The sequence below is a fragment of the Lytechinus variegatus genome, chromosome 5, assembly GCF_018143015.1.
Source record: "Lytechinus variegatus isolate NC3 chromosome 5, Lvar_3.0, whole genome shotgun sequence".
Taxonomy (NCBI): Eukaryota; Metazoa; Echinodermata; class Echinoidea; order Temnopleuroida; family Toxopneustidae; genus Lytechinus; species Lytechinus variegatus.
Window position 1 is genome coordinate 11,646,573 of NC_054744.1, and position 20,479 is coordinate 11,667,051.

Consider the following 20,479-nt stretch of genomic DNA (forward strand, 5'->3'; position numbering starts at 1 on the left):
AAGTACACCCCAACAAAAAGTTGATTCAAATAAAAAGAGAAAAATCCAACAAGCATAACAGTGAAAATTTCATCAAAATCTGTTGTAAAATAATAGTTATGACACCTTAAAATTTTGCTCAATTTCAAATATCCTGGTCAGTATGCAAATAAGGAGTCTGATGATGTCATCCACTCAATATTTCTTGTATTTTATAACATGAAATTCATATGAAAAATTCTAATTTTTCCTCTTTGTCAAGTGAAACAATGATTAATTCCTCCCTGAACTTGTGGAATTAGCATAGTTTAATACTATATGGTTCAATCAACGTGGTCCTTATTGCTAGAATATGTAAAATATTAAAATATTGTATATTTTACATCCGATTTTGATAAAATTTCCAGCATTACATGTATGCTAGTTTTGATTTTTCTTTATTCAAATCAACATTTTTGGGGGTGGACTTGACCTTTAAGCAATTTACGTTTCAACTTGGCTCACACTGGCTGATCAAAATGAATATCATTAATCCATATCAAAGTCAAATGGATGTAGAGAAAAAAGTTCAAAAATTCTTCATTCCATCATATACTAGAAGGTGTTGATGCACACAATATAACTACAGTTGTCTTCCAATGCACCGTTAGTATAAGAGTAGGGGAAATCCGATGTAGTGGTCCACCTGCGCTTCCCCCAATCAGTTATATCGGGAGGAGAGACCTGCGGGTCACAGTGATTCAGTTCGCTTTTCACCTCCCTGGCACAGGTGACGCCAAACAAATAATAATAACAATAATAATAATACATCACAGACAAAGTCCATTCTATGAGTTGATCAAATGCAACTCCAAAAAACAAAAGCAGCTCTATTTTCAACAAGTCAGAAGCACTTCATTTTCTTCCAGCTGCATTTAAGTGCAATTCTTTCAGGAACAGTTCCCCTAAACTTTGGTCTTTGTCTAGTTATGGAGAGCAAGCGGAGAACAGAATTCTATGAGTTGATCAAATGCAACTCTAAAAAAACAAAAGCAGCTCTATTTTCAACAAGTCAGAAGCACTTTATTTTCTTCCAGCTGCATTTAAGTGCAACTCTTTCAGGAACAGGCCCCCTAAACTTTGGTCTCTGTCCAGTCACGGAGAGCAAGATATGATGAAAAGTTTTTCAGCTAGTCCAATGTTGAAACCTCACTATCTTGGTGTGAGTTACTTGATGCCATCAAAGGCTCTCATGATGGCGTCAACATCAAACCTGAAGTTAAGGAATGCTTTGGAGCAAAGGTTATGACTGGATTGGCGGGCATCCTGCGCTTGCTTGCGGTTGCTTTGCTTGTTGGGAATGGGCGACGATCCTGATGAAGAGATGGAAAATAAATGAAGAGTCTGATTTTAGTCTTTCATAGGAGAACCAGCAGGATTGCTAGTAAGAATGGAAAGCAGTAATAAATCATGACCTCCTCCCATCCAGTGCTTTCTAGATGGCCTAAAAATAAAGTGATACGGTCTGTATTCAGGTTTGGTTTAAAACTTTGCATGCCTGTCCAAGATTCTGAACTTTACTCTGAATCTGGAATTTCAGAAATAAAAAGTTCCTATTCAAATTTAACCAAAAAAAATCTTTTAAAAAAAAATCGTCGAATGGACCCCCTGTATATTCTGGTCTATATTAGCTCAGTTAAATTAGGGTTAAAGTTTGATTCTGAACTGTTCCCCTCTATTAAATTTATGGAATGCTGTCAAACTTATTAGCATTCCTGTTATCTTCTGAGTATCCAGTTGAAAAGACAACCTATTGATTTTAGAGGAAATCTCCTTGCAAAGGAAAATAAGCATGCTTGTGTATTCAACTTTATTACAGAGGAAAATAACACAGCTTCCATGATGCAATCTACAGAATTGCCTTGATTTCTTAAGTAGTCGTTCAATGCAATAACATAATAAGTTGGAGCTAGCAAATTCATAACATTTATCAATTTCATAATATTATTCACAATAAGTTTTCAAAATAGTCCTATAGAGATGCCAAATGATAAAATGATCCTCCATTTGTTCAATATCACACATCAAAGATTTGTACATACCTTGACGGGTCTCTGGATTTTCATGGTTTCGGCCCTGTTTAATGGGGGAAAAAAGAAGAAAAAATGTTATCAGTGGCAATAAAAATTATATCTGCCAAAAAAGTACATCTTGATACCATTCAAACAGTACCTTGCTGATCATAACAGAACTACGCATCACTAATATAAAAAATATGCAAATTTTCACTGATAGGGGTACATTACAAATCGTAAAAATCAATATCACCATTAGTCATCACCAACACCACCACCACAACAATAATTAACATCATCATCATTATATTCATCATCATCACCACCAACACCATTATCATCATCCTCATCACCATTACCACCATTATCATCATCATCATCACTACCACCATCACCATCATCATCCTCCTCATCACCACCACCATCATCATCATTGACATCATCATCATCCTCATTATCATCACCACCACCACCAACACCATTATCATCATCATCCTCATCACCACCACCACCACCACCATTACCATTATCATCAACATCATTTTCCTTATCACCACCACCATCATTATCACCACCACCACCACCATCATCATCACATCCACTACAATTCTCACACAAGGGACAAGCACACGCTTTCCGATTCCTTTACCTTGCCATGTCTGCCTTGTTTTGGCGTTTCCTGTGACGACTGAGGCGAGTACCCTCCCCCTTGGCCTTTCTGTCTCTTCAATCCTGGTCCACCCTGATTGTTCCACATAGCATCCAATGCTGGATCTTTAAACCTAGAATACTGGGTTATTGCAGTCATGTTCTGTGATTTGAAGTATTGCTGCTGTTGCTTTCTTCTGGTCTCTGCTTTGTTACTATCAACAGCTTGGCCGGTGGTCGGTCCTCCGCTAGAATTTAACACATGGTTGCTATTCCCTCCTCGTCCCCTGCCTCCATTTTGCCTGTAATTACCCTACAAAAAATAATAAGGAATAAAATACATTGATATGAAAGAACTTTTATATTGTCAGATTGCAAAAGAGAGCACTTGGGTTGGTCTGAATGTAACTGGTTCCCATGTTACACTATGTTCAGATTACAGTATCACACTTAGATGTCTGTACATGTTTCATTGATCAACATATTACTTTTTAATTAATTTTTCTTAATTTTTCCTGGTACATTTTTATGGTTGACACACAATTTGATTTGATATTTACATTCTGTTTATAATTATGATTATTGTACTCTGCTTTTGTATTTATGTAGACATGAATTTTCAGTCTTGACACTGTTTATCTGGTTTTTTTTCTTGATTAAAATAATACCATACAAGTACTACTACTTCACATTCCCATCTGAGAAACTGATGCCTTGCTAGAAGTACTGTTCTGCTTTATAAATAATAAAAAAAATAATAATATATGTGATTTGTAATGCGCCAAATCCACTCGGCAGAATGCCCAAGGCGCAGTGAAAGAAGAAAGAAAGAACGAAAGAGAAAAGGTACAAATATAATAGTAATAGATCCAGGAACAATTAAGAGTAAGAGGCATTGAATAGACGAGTCTTAAGGTAACATTTAAAAGTATCAATGGACGTGCATTCACGGATTGTCAGGGGAAGACCATTCCATAGAACAGGGCCAGCATGCGCAAAAGCCCGAGCCCCCCATGTCTTAACGGATTTAGGAATAACACGGGAACCAGAGTTTGATGAACGTAGGGACCTGACTGGAGTGTATTTGCTGAAGCAACAAGGGGGCCATGGGCTAAACTCCTCTCCAAGGGACTTGGTAAATGAGGAATAATATATTTCTGAACAACACCAATATATTAATCAAGTCATGTTATTTCTTTAATATCAATCACTATGTGAATGCATTCAGAATTTGAAAAGTTCATCATAATGACAAATACAATACAAAATACAATGTAAGCTGTTGGAGAGGGCATGAACCATACCTGTGTAGGGCTTTGTGTCCTCTGGGTATTGGTGGTCGACAAGGGAATCGTTGCTGGGCTGTAGCCTCTATTAGAAGCACCGGATTGCATCTTATTCAGTCGTTTCTTTAAAGGTCTAAAAATAATCATACACACATAAATCACACTAAAGCAGCTTCCTAATAAGTAGAGTCAGAAAAAAAATCCAGAATTAAAAAAAAAATCTAAACTCAATCACACAGGAGGACCACATCTTTGGAAAACAGAGTTTGTAAACTTTATAATAGTATCTCTCCATTTTACAATTTGGAAATCTGTCCATTTGACTCTTATCTTTTGTCATTCTGGTAAACCCGCAGTTTTTAACCGCTCAATGTCTTGACATTCTCTTCCCAGTCTTGGTACAGTTCCCTCTATTCATCAATCAAACATATCTCGGCCCCGTCTTACAAAGAGTTATGATTGATCCGATCAATCGCATCTATGGACGGCCAGCAACGTCAACATCTATTATGCATGTTTTTTCAAAATATTTTCAGGCAATGATGTATATTCATGCATTCATTGTTTTCTTGAAAATTCACTCCGCTTCTCTTTGCATACAAAGGACATTGCGCAAATTTTTTGAAAAAAAAAATTATGACACTGATGGATTTCCATAGACTTGCTATTGATCGAATCAATCGTAACTCTTTGTAAGACGGGGCCCAGTTATCACACTTTTGTGCTGTTTAACATTGCCAAAGTATCTGACTTTTCTTCCACATAGCTATCCTACCAGTGTAGTTTGTTTGCCTATGACCAGATGCAATAGCTTTTCATTCAGTGTCGAGGCTTTATGAATTATGATACACGTATGTGGAGCTGGGTTTGGTCATGAAATGTCACCCAAACTCTACATTTTCACAACTATGTTCTTCATATATGCTGTATACCAAATGGTTGTAATCCTTTCCAAGATATTCCAAGATATCCTCATTATTCATTCTCAAAAGATGCTATTTTGCATTCTATTAGCCATATGTCAATGATTAGGTGCAATGTAAAATGAACTTTCATTCCGATAAATCATGTGGAAAAAAAAGTGTCAGCTCATAATCAGTCTTTATAAAAATAATCAAGAACCTGTTAGAATGTACAATTAAGAGGTATTTCTAAACAATATTTACAAACAAATAAGACTTACTTGATAAATGGAATGACCATGAAAAAATGATTTGGATTGAGACCTAAATTAGCCTTGGGTGCTGGATCTTTCTTACTTGCAGGAAGATCATTTATCATGAACCAGCGCACTTCCTACATGTATGAAAGAGAATACGGAACCATAATCAACAGCGATTTAACAAATATCTAAAACACTTAAAAGGAGAGATAAAGATGTGCAAATCAAAATACGAAGTTAGTTTTGAAAGAGTGCACAAAGTGAGTGTTTTTTTACACAAACTCTTCTGTGTATTCCTCTGGATTATTATCTTTTATTTTCATACTCTGCCTCCATCAGCCTCTTGCAGAAGTGTCTGTAAGGTAACATAGTCCAGACCTGTGACCATGTGAAAGGTGTCTATTTATATGGTGCAAGAAAAACATAGTAGCCTTTCATTATTAATGGAAGTTTTCCACTGATGGAACAAGGACAAGCTCAAGGTGGGGGGGGGGGGATTTCACTGATATCGGTATCGCAGTCTGATTAACTGGTCTGATATCAGCTGTGATATGGAGGATTAGTGGCACATTATGACATAGTGATTGATGCAATAACTATAATGTTAAATCACTGAGCTCGTTTAAAAGGGCCAAGGTTAAAAATCGCTGTGGTTTACGGTACACCATGTGGAGTATTATAGAAACAGTGGATAGAAGAAAAAAAAATGAATTGGTGAGAAAATGGAAATTTGAGAGTAATCTTTCATGAATGTAGTTCTGAATGTAGCCAGCATCTCTTCATCCATCCTACTACTCAAGCTGTTTTCAACTCATAAATCTCTTCTGGCTTAGTCCTTTTCAGGACTACATTCAAGAAAGATTACTCTCCTCTCAAATTTCCACTTTCTCACCTATCCATTTTTTTTTCTTCTTCTATCCACTGTTTGTATAATACTCCACATGGTGTACCGTAAACCACATCAGCGATTGTACATGCCACCATGCAAACCTTCAAACATCAAGGTTAAAAATGTTTATCATATCTAATTCTATTCAGATGAGCTAAAACTCACTCTAATTTCTCCACGTGTGGTCGGCTTGAAGTCGACATCCATCGGAATATTCGGGACTACATACAGTCTGGAGAGTTGGTCATTCAAATAAGTCTCAATGTAGTTATTTTCATCAATGTACTTGGTGATGTCAAAACCTGTCTCCTCACGAACCTTCAGAAGATTAACATAATATAATGAGTAATGGTATAGACTGGTAAAAACAATTCAATTGTTATGAAGGAAATGTGTTTTTTTATGACGAACCTTTATATCAATCTGCAAGGGATTTTGAAATTATGATAAGAAAGTAGTAATCATCAAGATTTGAAGTATGAAATCATATTTTGATGAATCCCTAAACCTAGAAAAGGTAAGTTTTCTACTTTATTCGCCAAATCACCTATCTTTGTTTAGATAACACTGATATATTAAGTCATCACTTTGCCACATTCGTTTTTTTGGGGGGTGGGGGAGGATAAGAGGGTAGGGTTTTTGTTATTATTGTGGTTGTTATTTTGTCTTTTTGGTGTAACTAACTTGTGTTTATGTGATTTGCAATCACCTAATAATCATTTGTAAATTTTGTGATTTATTTTAATTTGTTATAATAAAAACAGAAAAAAAGTTTTCACCGCATATAGGGTATAGTGGGGTAAAAAGGGCTATGGGGTATATAAGGCCACCTATTTATAGTTTTTAGCTCGCTGCTCAAGAATGGTAGGGTTAAAAATGGATTACTGTTTGTGTAGTACAGTATTTGAGACAGTAATCCTTTGCACAGATTTTAAGCAGAGAGAACGTCTCACAGCCCAGTGCACTTGGCCAGAAGGAGCACAAACCCAGCAGCACCTCAGAATCAAATCTTCAAATACAGCAAAATAAAATACATGTAGGTTTTAATCAGGTGGCCTCATTTGCCCCATTTTGGTGGAGTAAATAAGGCCACCCAACAAAAATATTAATGGCTCATTAATATGCACAGTAGGTTGATAAGTTCTAACATTTGTAATGTCTACTCTAGATCTAGTAATAGACATCTCATCATGTTTCTACTGCAAGTATTGAAAAGATATACATTGTAATCGCAATTACAATAAGGTGGCCTTATTTACCCCACTCTCCCCTATATCTTAATTCACACAAATTTATGCGTAAGGAAACTCCTGAATATCGACAAAACAACACACAAATGGACATACAGGTGAGTTTACAAAGATTGTTTTTCTTAGTGTGACTTTTATTCCTAGTAGCATACAATAAATAGACCATCATGTACTCATGGGATTGGCTCAACCATGCATTAATAAATCGATGAGATTTGTGTTTAATATCATGTGTGTATTGGCCCTTAAGCATAACTTTCTAACTCTTTGTGGAAGACAACAAGGTCTATGAAAACTCTTTTCACAACATGATACAGTAGCTCTCTTTGAAGTAGGTTACACACTTTTATGACATCAGTTGCATAGTATTGTTTGGTTTCACATGTAAACACAGACATGAGGAAGTAAGTTATTGCTCATCGTATTACCTCTCTTATTGCACATTGCACTGGCTGCTCTTCTTTGTTAACTTTGCCTTTGGGGAATCCCCAGCTTGTCCTACTGAAAACCCCTGCACATTACAAGCTGGATTGGGAGAAAAAAAAATCATTTGTGCATAGTGAAAACATAATGTTAATTTGAGGGGAATTACAAGAACATAGTGGTTCATAATCATAAAACCATGGTGCCACTTGTCAACTCCTTGATCAGACCACAATCAAAACCCACCAACACCGTTCATATTAATTTCCCCACTCAGTATGTAAGTTGTGGGTTGGTATACATGCATGTGCACATCTTTATTTTGCCCTTTTTGTTTTGTTTTGATGATCCTGAGAATTTCCTTATCTATTGATTACACTCTTATTTTCAGATTGCAGTAACAAAGTTAAAGAGGACATTATGTGCTACAAACATCCATATTAAACACCCTACAAAAGTTATAATTATCAATATTACTATTCATATGAATATTAGCTAAACTAAGCTTAAATAGCTTAAAAAACGGAAACACTGAAGCTTTTCAACATGCACTCATCAGAGTAAAATCACATGAATGTTTTGCTCTAACATTTTAGTCATAATATGATTTTACTCCAAGAGTGCACTATGTTGAAAAGGTTCAGTATGTCGTTTTTTGAAGGCCATTTTACGATTTAAACTTTAAGTTTAAATACAGAAGATTCACTTAATTGGTTCAGTATTGAGTTGATGTTGTCATAGTACAACATAAAGTTAAGACTGATCGTGTGTTGTGGTACTTTGAAAGGCATTTGAGCCCAGAAACAACCACACCAGTACCACAGACAAATGCTACTTACATGTGTAAGGGAAGAATCTAGTAATATTCCACCATACGTTGGAACACTCATTTTGTATTCCCTCCATTCTGCATAGAGTTTATCTACCTTGTCGGCATGGTCAATCAAAAATGGACAATGGTTGAAAAGTGGACAAAAAATTAGGTCAAGGATAATTCACAAGAAAATAGTTATAACACAATGCTTCAGAAAACTTAAAATCAGAGAAATGCCATTATTGAAAGGAATATGAAGAGTGGGAAGAGGAAAATCAGTGAAATGCCATTATTGAAAGGAATATGAAGAGTGGGAAGAGGAAAATCAGTGAAATGCCATTATTGAAATGAATATGAAGAGATGGAAGAGGAAAAAGAAGAGAGAAGATGAGGGAGGGGAATGGGAGGATAAAAGATGAGCAAAATTAGGAGGAAGAAGGGGGGGGGGGGGAGGGGGATAAGAAGAAAAGGGGAGGGTATGAAGAGAAGAACAATAACCCCATCCCTAACAAATGCAATCTTGATATAACCTGAAAGATAGTTATTCAAAAACTTTGTAAGGTATTTATCCTGAATAAAATATTTATCTTCTAACTTAGATTTTCATATTTCATTACTGTTCTGAATTAAAAAAAAATCAAAGGAAAGGAAATAACGGATGAAAGGATATTAGCTTTGGAGAATTCCTTCATGCCACAAGTTGGTAGTCCTTGCTGTTCAACTCTGAAGAAGTCGATATAAAACCAATGGGCCAACTCAATCTGGAAGAAAGCTCTTATCAAGTCATTTCTCTCTTCGTCAGGAATGTTGATTAAAAAACGTCTGCAGTAGAGAAAAAGATAAACGTGCAAGCTTCTGGACAAGACTTGAAAGACTTCGGGTCAAAACCCGGGGGGGGGGGGGGGTGGCCACTCTCAAATCTGCTACTAGTATTTTTGAACTTGTGTTTGACTCAATTCTACTACTAATCTTGCAATGTACAGGCTGGATGCTGGTGGCCAAATTCATTTTTGGTTATAAGACAGTGCACCCAGTCATCGTTAATGGGGTGCTTCAGGCTAAAAATATATCTGAATAATAGAGTAAAATTCACAGAGCAAAATACTGAAAATTTAAAAATAGAGCAAAGTTTAGCAATAAATTGTGAAAATAATATGCACACTGAAAATTCATTAGGTGGGCTGATGACGTTACATCCCCACTTTCCTTTTTCTTAATTTATTACATGAAATCATAATTTTTTCAAGTCCCCCTTGTAATGAAATAAGTTGCAACAATGAATATCTGTACATGTATAATGCACTAAATCAGTTGTCATTCCAACTTTTTTTTGTTCTTGAAAGAAAAAAATTGAATACCAGTAAACCGAATTTCATATAATAACATACTAAAGAACATATGGAAATAGGACATGATATCAGTGCTCATTGAAAATTCATGAAGACATACCTAGAACCAGGGAACCGAAATCACCGGAATAATGCAAATCTTTAAAATGCCATAACTTTGTTATTCCTTGTCTGATTTTGATCAAATCGTCAGTGTTCTTTCGTCTGATTTTTATCTGTTCAAATCACATTATTTTTAGCCTGGAGTGCACCTTTAAGAGACCTACACATATAAGCCTAGGATTTCTTTCGAAAAATATATAGATCTAGACTCTAGATACAATGTAATACAAATAAGAGTGAAGCGGAATTATCGCTAATATCAATAGACCAATCTTTCAGTTGCAAATTGATACCCCATTTGAATTATAACTGACAAATGGGAATTTCAGCAAAAGCAAGAAAATTGACTAGGTTTATATTCACTTGGTCTGGTGGACTTAATGCTGGCGGCCAGTTGGGCAACGAGTTTGGCCATGGACTTAGCTGGGCTTTTTTTGTCTTCTTCCATTGAGTACAGTCTTCTTTATAGAGTACAGTCCTACTCGACTGAGGCTGTTACAAAATGCCGTTTTGAAGAACAATTTATAGATAAAAATTACAATTTAACAAATAATGAAATTTAAAACCTGATTAAAGATAATCATTATTGCAATAATTATTTATAATATTTATAATCAAGTTTCAAATCTTATTATCTGTTAAATAATAATTTTTTATCTATAAATTGTTCTTCAAAATGGCATTTTGTAACATTGCTTATCGAAGCTACGTCATAACGAAGCGGTTCAAGGGTCAAGCCTATTATAAGTGCGGTGTTTACAAATGGATCGAGGGATCTACACAAGATCGGTCTGGTAAGAAACCTCTCATTTTTTTACATTTTTACCAAGTGTTTTTTTGCACCTTCATTGGCTTCATAGTACTAAGCATATGAAGGGGTATCTATAAAATCAAACAAATTTAAGTGATTTGTATAAATCCATCTTTGTTGACAAGTCTTGCTTATAATATGCCTATGGCAAGGGTTTCAAGGCTTTGTGATGAATCAGTATGTCAAAATATTTAAATATATCATTACAAATTCCTGCTCAAGGCTAGAACTTAGAAGGAACCATGGTGTCCAGCACCTAATTGTGGAGCTCAAAAGATATCTGTTCCCACATATCGTCAAAATCAGTGTTCGTGACATGACTTTGGACAAACGACAAGATTTCTGACTTGATACAGTCAAAATCAGCTTTAATCCATAAATTTTTTTTTGGTAGGAACTTTTGGCCTTTTTTTCGTTGAAAACTGAAATAAAAATTGATGAATAAAGTTAGATCTATGTTTTCAAGATTATGGAGTAGGGAATTTATGCAGGTGCAAACTTTATCCTAATCCTCATAATTAGATCGTAGTAAAAATTAGCATTTTTCACATCACAAAGACAAGACACAATTGCAAACAAGGTAGGTTTTTATATTTGTGACATGATATACGGTAGGCATAGCCTGGGGCGTTTTGGGGAGTGAAAGTTATATACTGTACGTATGGTCACTCCCACTAACACCTGGGAGCCCTACCTATATTTCCACACATACGGGTACAAGACCGAGAATTCTACTTTCCCTCTAAAAGATCTAGCCCTAAAGCATGTACATGGGGTCCAACTTCATTTCCAACATTTCTGCGATATTGATTTCATTTTTAAAGAAGAATTCATTAAAAAACGAGATTTGTTTTGAAAAGATGGAAAGAGCTTACTTCCGTGTTTACGTCGCCATCTTGATTTCTTTGTCTTCCGCTTGGCGGAAGACAAAGAAATCGCGGGATTTGCGTGCTGTCGCCAAGCGGAAGACAAAGAAAAGACGCAGAAATGTTGGAAATGAAGTTGGACCCCATGTACATGTTTTAGGGCTAGATCTTTTAGAGGGAAAGTAGAATTCTCGGGGGCGAAAGTTTCTGGTCTTGTACCCGTATGTGTGGAAACGCATACATTCGTAATTCCGAAGGTTCGGTTATTCCGAAGGTTCGTATTTCCGAAGGTTCGTAATTCCGAAGGTTCGTCAATCCGAAAACGAAATAAGGTTTGTAATTCCGAAGGTTCGTTAATCCGAAAACGAAATAAGGTTCGTTGTTCCGAAGGTTCGTTAATCCGAAAACGAAATAAGGTTCGTTGTTCCGAAGGTTCGTTAATCCGAAAACGAAAGAAGGTTTGTAATTCCGAAGGTTCGTCAATCCGAAAACGAAATAAAGTTCGTTAATCCGAAAACGAAATAAGGTTCGATAATCCGAAAACGAAATAAGGTTCGTAATTCCGAAGGTTCGTTAATCCGAAAACGAAATAAGGTTCGTTAATCCGAAAATTAAATAAGGTTCATATTTCCGAAAATGAAAATTATTCATTTTGGTAACAAAAACGGTGTTGTCATTACAAGATTAAACGATATTATGCAATGATAGTAATAACGATCGATGATACATGTGTGTGTTGTGGCCAAAAGCATGTGTTTCATTAACAATAGGCACCCTGATCAAGCATGTATAGGCTAATTTCGATTTAATCTGAGCAATTGCTGCCTATTCAAATGGTTTAAAGATGCAGGGGATCAAGTGTGTTGGTCGCGTGCGAGTAACCTCTACATAATAGGATTTGTATTGGATGGGATGTCATTTTTAATAACAGCTTCTGCTGGTAATAAAAATAAAATTAATACTAATAATGATCCTTGTGAGATGTTGAAAGCGCGAATCGCAAGCTCAAACTAGTAGACATTTCATGTAACAAGACGTGAATTTAAACTTTTTGAGCATTTTTTGTAATCGTGAGAAAGATGTGTATCTTTTTAAAGAATTAAATCGAGGGCGAGCTGTAATATGTTTATATACTAACCTGGAGCCCGTTGCATAAAACTTTTTACCTGAAAAACTCAGGTTGTTTTTACCGGAGTTTTTGGCCTGTGCTAAAGTCAATGGCGGAAATCAGACTAACCTTATAGTTTTCAGTTTTTACCAGAGTTTTCTCAGATAAAAAGTTATATTCAACAGGCTTCTAAGTAATCTTTTAAGGACTGCATTTAGTGACTCATGAATAGAATATATAAATTTATCTCACGAACTAAATAATGAGAGCGCGAACCGCAAGCTTAAAATTTGTGATATTCCACCTGAAAACTGGACATTTTACACTTTTTTGTAACCAGGAATAGAATGAGTTCCTCAATAAACAATACTTGATGCGAGCGAGAAACGTGAGCCAAAATTTTCTGATTTTCCAACTTGAAAACTGGACATTCTAAGCATTCTTGTAAAAAAAATAATAATAGCTGGGAGAACAGTTTTCAGAACTGAAGTGGCTTCCCTTGGTAAATAATATCTATATCATTATTATCATTCTAGGTCTACATGACATTTCCAAAAGTTTGAGCACGTGATTCGCTCGCAACATCTCACAAGGATGCCCTTTTAACAGTAATTGACCAAAAAAGGCGAATTTTACATCTTTAGATTTGATATTCCCCCCAAACCGCTTGCTCGCTACGCTCGCAGAAATGAAACGTAAATATATAATTTATCAATCAGTGATCACTTAATTTTTTTTGCTCAATTCAATTACTACAAAACACACAACCTCTTTACTAATCTCATGGTGAAAATATACGTTTGCACCAAATTGCCCCTATTGGCCCCTTTTTTGGCTTTGCCTCCCCCCCCGTAACACGCATCGTCTTCATGGCTAACTGCAAAAAGTTCTTAAAATGTCCCCTTTAGATCAGGTCAGAGCTTATATACTTAAAATTTCTGTTTGCGCTCCTTGCTCGCAGTTATCTAAATTTAGTTACATAGGCATCTCGTTTTGAAGATCGCAAACATATTTCCCATCATATAAAAAAAATATAGCTCATGCATGCTCGCATTATTTAAAAAGGGTTTATCATGTTATTACATATCTACTTTATTTTATAAGTATAAAGCTAATTATTGACTGTTAGGACTACCCTTTCAAAGAAACAAACAAAAATCAACTTTAAGCTGCCGATCGAGGAAAATATGGCTGAAAAAAAATTGCCCCCCCCTATTTGACGAAAGTTGGATCCGCCGGGAGGGAGGCAGGAGGCACTTGCATCCCAAAAATGAAATAAAAAACAGGGAAATGAATATTTTCCAAAATGGGAAAGTTCCTTTTTTTAAAATAAATATGCTGTTTTTCGTGTTTTTTCGAAATAAAATACTCTTTTTAAAGTATACAAGTTAAGTTAAGTTTTCAGGCTGGAATATTGCAAATTTTCAGCTTACGCTTCGCACTCTCATTCGATTGGTGAAATATGCATCCTAAAGAGGTTACTAAATGCTTTCTTTAACAGGTTCCTTTTCTGGTCAGTATGTTTAAGCTCGCGTTTTGCGCTCGTGTTAATTCTTTAGTTAGATGCACATCTTTTTAATGACAGCAGAAATTTTGCTCGGATTTAAAAAAACTTATTTTCATTTTTTATTGAAATACCCTAAAGTTTTAGCTTGTGATTCACGCTCGCAACACCTCGCAATAATGCCATTTTAAGAATAATTGACCCCATAAAACGTTTTACAACTTCACCTTTGAATTTGTTTTACCAAGCCGCTCGCTCATATACTCTCCCGAAAAATAAAGCCTAAATATACGTTTTGCCATAATAAGAAATCACTTCAAAAGAAGGTTTTTCTCTACTTAATCACTAACAAACACACAATGACTTCAAGCAGATGATAATCTTAAGGCGAAAATATCACCAAAGTGTCCATTTTGACGTATGAGTTTCATTTTTTGGCTTTACCCCCCTAACGAAAATTCGTTCGGCCGCCCTTGCCTTCCCATCCTCATAACAATTGAACGGCAACATTGTCCCCCGCCCCCCTTGCCTCTGCTTTCCCGGTTTTCATTTTTCGGATTAACGAACCTTATTTTTTTTTCGGATTAACGAACCTTCGGAAAAACGAACCTTATTTCGTTTTCGGATTAACGAACCTTCGGAACAATGAACCTTATTTCGTTTTCGGATTAACGAACCTTCGGAACAACGAACCTTATTTCGTTTTCAGATTAACGAACCTTCGGAACAACGAACCTCATTTCGTTTTCGGATTAACGAACCTTCGGAACAACGAACCTTATTTCGTTTTCGGATTAACGAACCTTCGGAACAACGAACCTTATTTCGTTTTCGGATTAACGAACCTTCGGAATAACGAACCGTCGGAATAACGCCACAAATGTTCGGATTAACGAACCCTTTTTCGTTTTCGGATTAGCGAACATTGAGGTATAGGGAATTTACGTGTTTCGGAATTACGAACCTTCGGAATTACGAAGTGTAACCGTGTGGAAATATAGGAAGGGCTCCCAGGCGTTAGTGGGGAGTGACCATACGTACAGTATAAGTTTCACTCCCCAAAAACGCCCCAGGCTAGGTAGGCCTAGATCATGTAGATCTACAAAACTGAAGTTTCACATGACACATGTCCCAAAATCTTTGTTTGAATTGAAGTTTAATACTTCAAATTACATAAGGTACCATTGGTTAGGGAAATAGAATTCAGCATAATAACAATAAGTACAATTAGAACTTACAATAGACCTCGCCTGCAACATCATTCGCTGTCGCTAGTGCACTTCCGCACCCAGCCCGCACAGTGTATTGATTACAACACACTCCCCAAGCCACAGCCGCTGGGTGAGTTGCAACAGGTTGCGACTGCTTGGGTGCGAAAGTGCATGAGCGCTTTAAAGTGTTATAGAACTTACGTGCATAACGAACTTAAAACTTCCTCAGGAATATTCACGATTGGCTGATCCATGTTTTTCGTTTTTATTCGGTTGAGCTTGGTCTCAGCATTCAACGGTCAACTTCCAAACTAAATCTTCTTCGAATACTCCAGCTCAAAATATCGCGAGCTTGGGGCTCGGTACGGTACGGTCAACTTCACTGCATACAAACTGCAAGCAGCGCATGCAGCTAATATACTGTGCACGTACATCTTGTGCGCGCATGGGGAAACTCCATAGGGAATCTCCCTCGGTCGAGCAAGGGGGGGGGGGTCTCAATTATTCTCAGGCAAGTTAACTTTTCCAAGAGGCAAATATTCATATTACATTGGATTAATATATGCTCTCTGCGCCTTGGTAATGGTATGGTGCATGGCCAAATCTGCTGAAAGTGGGGGGGGGGGGGATTATGTCGGTTAACTAGTGCAGGGACTGCCCCTTTTTATTTCAACTTATAGAAAATCTGTTAAAGGGGAATGAAACCTTTGGAATAAATAGGCTTGTGTAGAAACAGAAAAATCAAAGAATAAGAATAAAGAAAGTTTGAGAAAAATCGGACAAATAATGAGAAAGTTATGAGCATTTGAATATTGCAATCACTAATGCTATGGAGATCCTCCTATTGGCAATGCGACAAGGATGTGTGATGTCACTGATGAACAACTTTCCCTTTGGTGGACTATAAATTACCCTCAAAATGTCTCTTTTTGCTTTTTCTTATGATGATACAAACTCTTTATCCATGATGTATTCTTAAAAAATATGTATTACATGCCCTCATGTAGAATTAAAGAACACATGATCTATGGATAGATGTGATAAAAGAGGCAATTCAAGTGAAATATATACTAAAGTAATGGGGAGAGTTGTTCACAAGTGACATCACACATCTCTGTCGCATTGCCAATTTGCTATCTCCATAGCGTTAGTGATTAAAATATTCAGATGCTCATAACTTTCTCATTATTTGTCCGATTTTTCTCAAACTTTCTTTGATCTGTTTCTTTGATTTTTCTGTTTTCACACAAGCTATCTTGTTCCAATGGTTTCATTCTCCTTTAAGGCCTATCGAGAGATAGCCCAAGCTAGTGGTAATCTGTCAATCAGCTACTAACCTGTCGAACCTTAAGCCCAATCCTGGTTCTTCTTTCTCTTGTCATCTTCTTTCACCCTTTTCTACCCATCAATCTACATCTATGTATCTGTCTATCAATCCATCCACCGGCCCACCCACCAATTCATCCATCTGTCAATCTAAACCTCCATCCATTAACCAATCCATATACATATCAATCCATCTATCCCTCCATCTACCCACTCACCATCCTATCTACCAATCCATTCATCTCCCCATCCACCTATCTATCCATCCAAATTTGATGATCCAATCCATCCAACCATAGGCGGCGGAAGCGGGGGGGACGTGTCCCCCCCTAAATTTTAGGTGGGGGGGGATGGTCCCCCCTAAATTTTATTTTGATAACTTTTTTTTTTTTTTTTGCTTGTCAGTCAATTTTTTTTCCTGCGGCCCCCCCCTCAAACGTGTGTTGTCCCCCCCTAAAATTTAGGTTGATGACTTTTTTTTTTTTTTTTTTTTTGCTTGTCAAAAATATTTGGGGCGCTTGTTCTATTTTTTACATGTGTCCATCCCAAAATTTCAGGTGGACACCCCCTAAATTTATTGACTTCCGCCGCCAGTGTCACCCATCCATCCATCCACCCATCCATCCAACCATCCATCCATCCATCCACCCATCCATCCATCAATCCATCCAACCACCCATCCACCTATCCATCCATGCGTTAATGTTTGTAATTATCACCACCTTCCCACTAAAAATTTTATTTAAAAAATCCATTGAGATTATTCATTAATACATAACAAATATAATTTTGCCATTTGAAGACAATAATCACACTGTACAAGAGTTGTCAATGTAGTTTAAAACTGAAATTGTAGCACGAAATATCTTACCTGCTCAAAAAAGCAAATATTTGAAAACAATATCTAACCTAAATATTTGATTCATGTTACTGGCAATTTAATTTTCTAAATGATTTTTGATAAATATCACTGTTGCATGAAAATAGTTATCTGCATGCAAGTTAAGAATCTAAACATTTTACTAAATATCTTAAATTATTATTTTTTACTAGTATTTTGTAATAAGAAAAAATCTAAGCCAAAGATTTAAAATGATTACTAAGAATAAATAAATTGTTAATGATTTGTAATAGCCAAATTTTTTCCTTGGTCAGAATATGCATGAAATCTATGACTAATGTGAAAGGGTTCATTAATTCCTTTGCTCAGTTTCTGAGGCTCATATAAATTCTGAAGTATATTTTAACTTTGACCATGATCTATTTACACTGTGCAAAGATTATGGAAAGACAAAGACATAAGAATTTTGTTTACATTGTATGGTTTTTTATGTTTACCAAGTCTTTTATCGTGAAGACAAATATCTTACTTATCTTTCCTGAACAGTCAAATATTAAATAGAAAACTGAGCTGATACATTGAAACTCTCCTGTTAGAGATCTATGCTACTATTGGCTACCCATAGTTAAACCAGTCTACAAAATAATATAGACCCACATCTGCAGTGTGTGTACCACAGCTGATTCAAGGAGTCTGCATAGCAGACTAGGTCTACTGTGGCTGCAGATCAGGTGTAACAGATCCCACCTTAGAGCCATTCAGAGTCTGCATAGCAGACTATAGTTAAACCACAACTTTAGATCAGAGCCAAAATTAAACCCAACTTCTGAATAAGGGCCTGAGAAGATATCAACTTTCTACATGCATTAAATTATACCTACAGTATGTTCTTTCTCATTCACAATTCATATGATCTTTCATAAACTTGCAAACATACAAATTTCATAAATCAAGTTAGCATCACTTTTTAATCCTCTCTTGCAATGTACTCACAACTTCATAAATCAGCCAAGGAGACTTTACAAGTCCTGTACTATGTATAAATAAATTTTATTTGTCAGGGTACAGAAAGGAGCATCACAACCTCTCCTCGATCACTGAATTGTATTATTAAACTATGGGAGAATTAATCACTTTACTAGTAGCTCTCATACTGAGCATGTGCTCAACTTCTTGATTAAAGTTTATTCATTTTCCCTCCCCAAGTCATTTATTCTGAGACTTGGCCGCAAGGGAACAATATAAAGACAGTGATGTGACTCCAGCTTCTTGAATATCTCACTAGAATGAACGACACCCACTTCTAACAGATATTCATATAATCCATAACCCTTTGAACCCTGAATTAATTGGGACGGTCGGGACTTGTGACCCTCACACTGAATTATTTGCAGATATCAAGATTATCGGCAAAATGAATACACGACATTTGAAATAAATGATCTCCTATTCTCATGATATGAGACCAGCCATGTCAGCGGTACCTTACTCCGCTGGTACCTGGCCTGGCGCAGCTGATGTTGATTTAATAGCTTCCGGCACTAACGATAATCTAAAATTTTGTCTCAAAATCACTGTTTTGACCAAAGTCAAATTCAACAATAGCTTACACATAGTCCATATGTCACTCGCTGTCTATTATCGCAAAAGCATCCTTTGTAGGGAAGTATATTTTGGTAATTTTTTATGCTAAAACCTTATAAATGGAAGCCAATCGTCAACAAAATAATAAACTGAAGTTATTGACCGAATATCTCTAAAATTATGTCAATTTTAAAGGTCACCTGATATCTAAAACCCTTGCTTTTCGAATCACAGGACTTGAAGCTGATATTCAGGCTTTTTGGATTCAAAGGGTAAAGGAAAATGTTTTTCTGTGGTAAAGTCAAATGATACACATAGATAAGTGAGCGTATTTGTAAGAATTACCCCAAAATGGTTCCTTTGGATCAGTTCTAATATGCCCAAAGAAATCGCCAAGGGTGTGTCAAGACTGCTTCCAAGGTATTTTAAATAAACGCTCGGAATATGTTTCATTATGGTAACTTTGTCAATCAATGGTAATTACCACAGTACATAACAATGCTGAATAGCCAATCAAAATCAGGATTCACCGGAAGTTACCAATGAATGGCAAAGTTACCATAATAATGATTGTTTTTTTGCAACAGGGCCCAGGCGGGTGTTTCACAAAGATTTAAGTATGACTTAGAGTCGCACTTAAATGCCTAGTTGCGTGTGGTATAAAAGACATGACCGCATTGGTCAGATCATGCCAAGAGGACGCGCACTACTGCGTATTGATCAATAAGATTGCAAGTTGCATATCATGTACGCGTCAGGATTTAAAAGTAATTTAAATCATACTTAAATCTTTGTGAAACACCCCCCAGGTCATGTATATGTTCTCAACTAATCATTTTATTGAAATACACTTCATCATAGCTGTCTTATAGATCAGTAAAAAAAAAACACACCCAAGCATGATACTGAAGACAGGACATCTAGAGACTGGGTTTAGAGCAGGGTCCACATTAAAGATTTCCACATACATTTTCCACAGCTGACGACTTTAATATTCACCTTGGGGGAAAATTCACTGAGACAGGAGGGAGATCTTTCTTGATTACACACAATCAAATGAAAGAAATAAAAGTACCGGGACTACTGGTATGAATCAGGGAGATGTTGAAAATCTGCAGTTTTTAGCTTGAAAATCAGTCAGTTTTCAGGGAGTCTCCTATTATGAAGACTTGGTAACCCTGATTTTCAAAAAGGCAAACTTGTCTAAAATATGTATGTCAGAGGATAAAGCTTTGAGGGGAATCGGGCATAGATTTGGGGGTAATTTCTCTC

At 36.3% G+C, this 20,479-nt stretch overlaps 1 protein-coding gene across 1 annotated transcript; it reads right to left on the bottom strand.

Moving 5' to 3' along the window:
• Positions 1 to 411: 411 nt before the first annotated feature.
• On the bottom strand, positions 412 to 15,838 carry LOC121415343 (m7GpppN-mRNA hydrolase-like). Its single transcript, XM_041608521.1, has 10 exons — positions 15,658 to 15,838; positions 9,176 to 9,327; positions 8,505 to 8,658; positions 7,697 to 7,769; positions 6,184 to 6,336; positions 5,151 to 5,263; positions 3,986 to 4,100; positions 2,683 to 2,994; positions 2,061 to 2,094; positions 412 to 1,331 (listed from the first exon to the last, which is right to left on the bottom strand). Exons 1-10 carry the CDS (start codon positions 15,708 to 15,710, stop codon positions 1,186 to 1,188), a joined length of 1,305 nt encoding a protein of 434 aa, XP_041464455.1. The 5' UTR covers positions 15,711 to 15,838; the 3' UTR covers positions 412 to 1,185.
• Between the last annotated feature and the right edge of the window lie 4,641 nt (positions 15,839 to 20,479).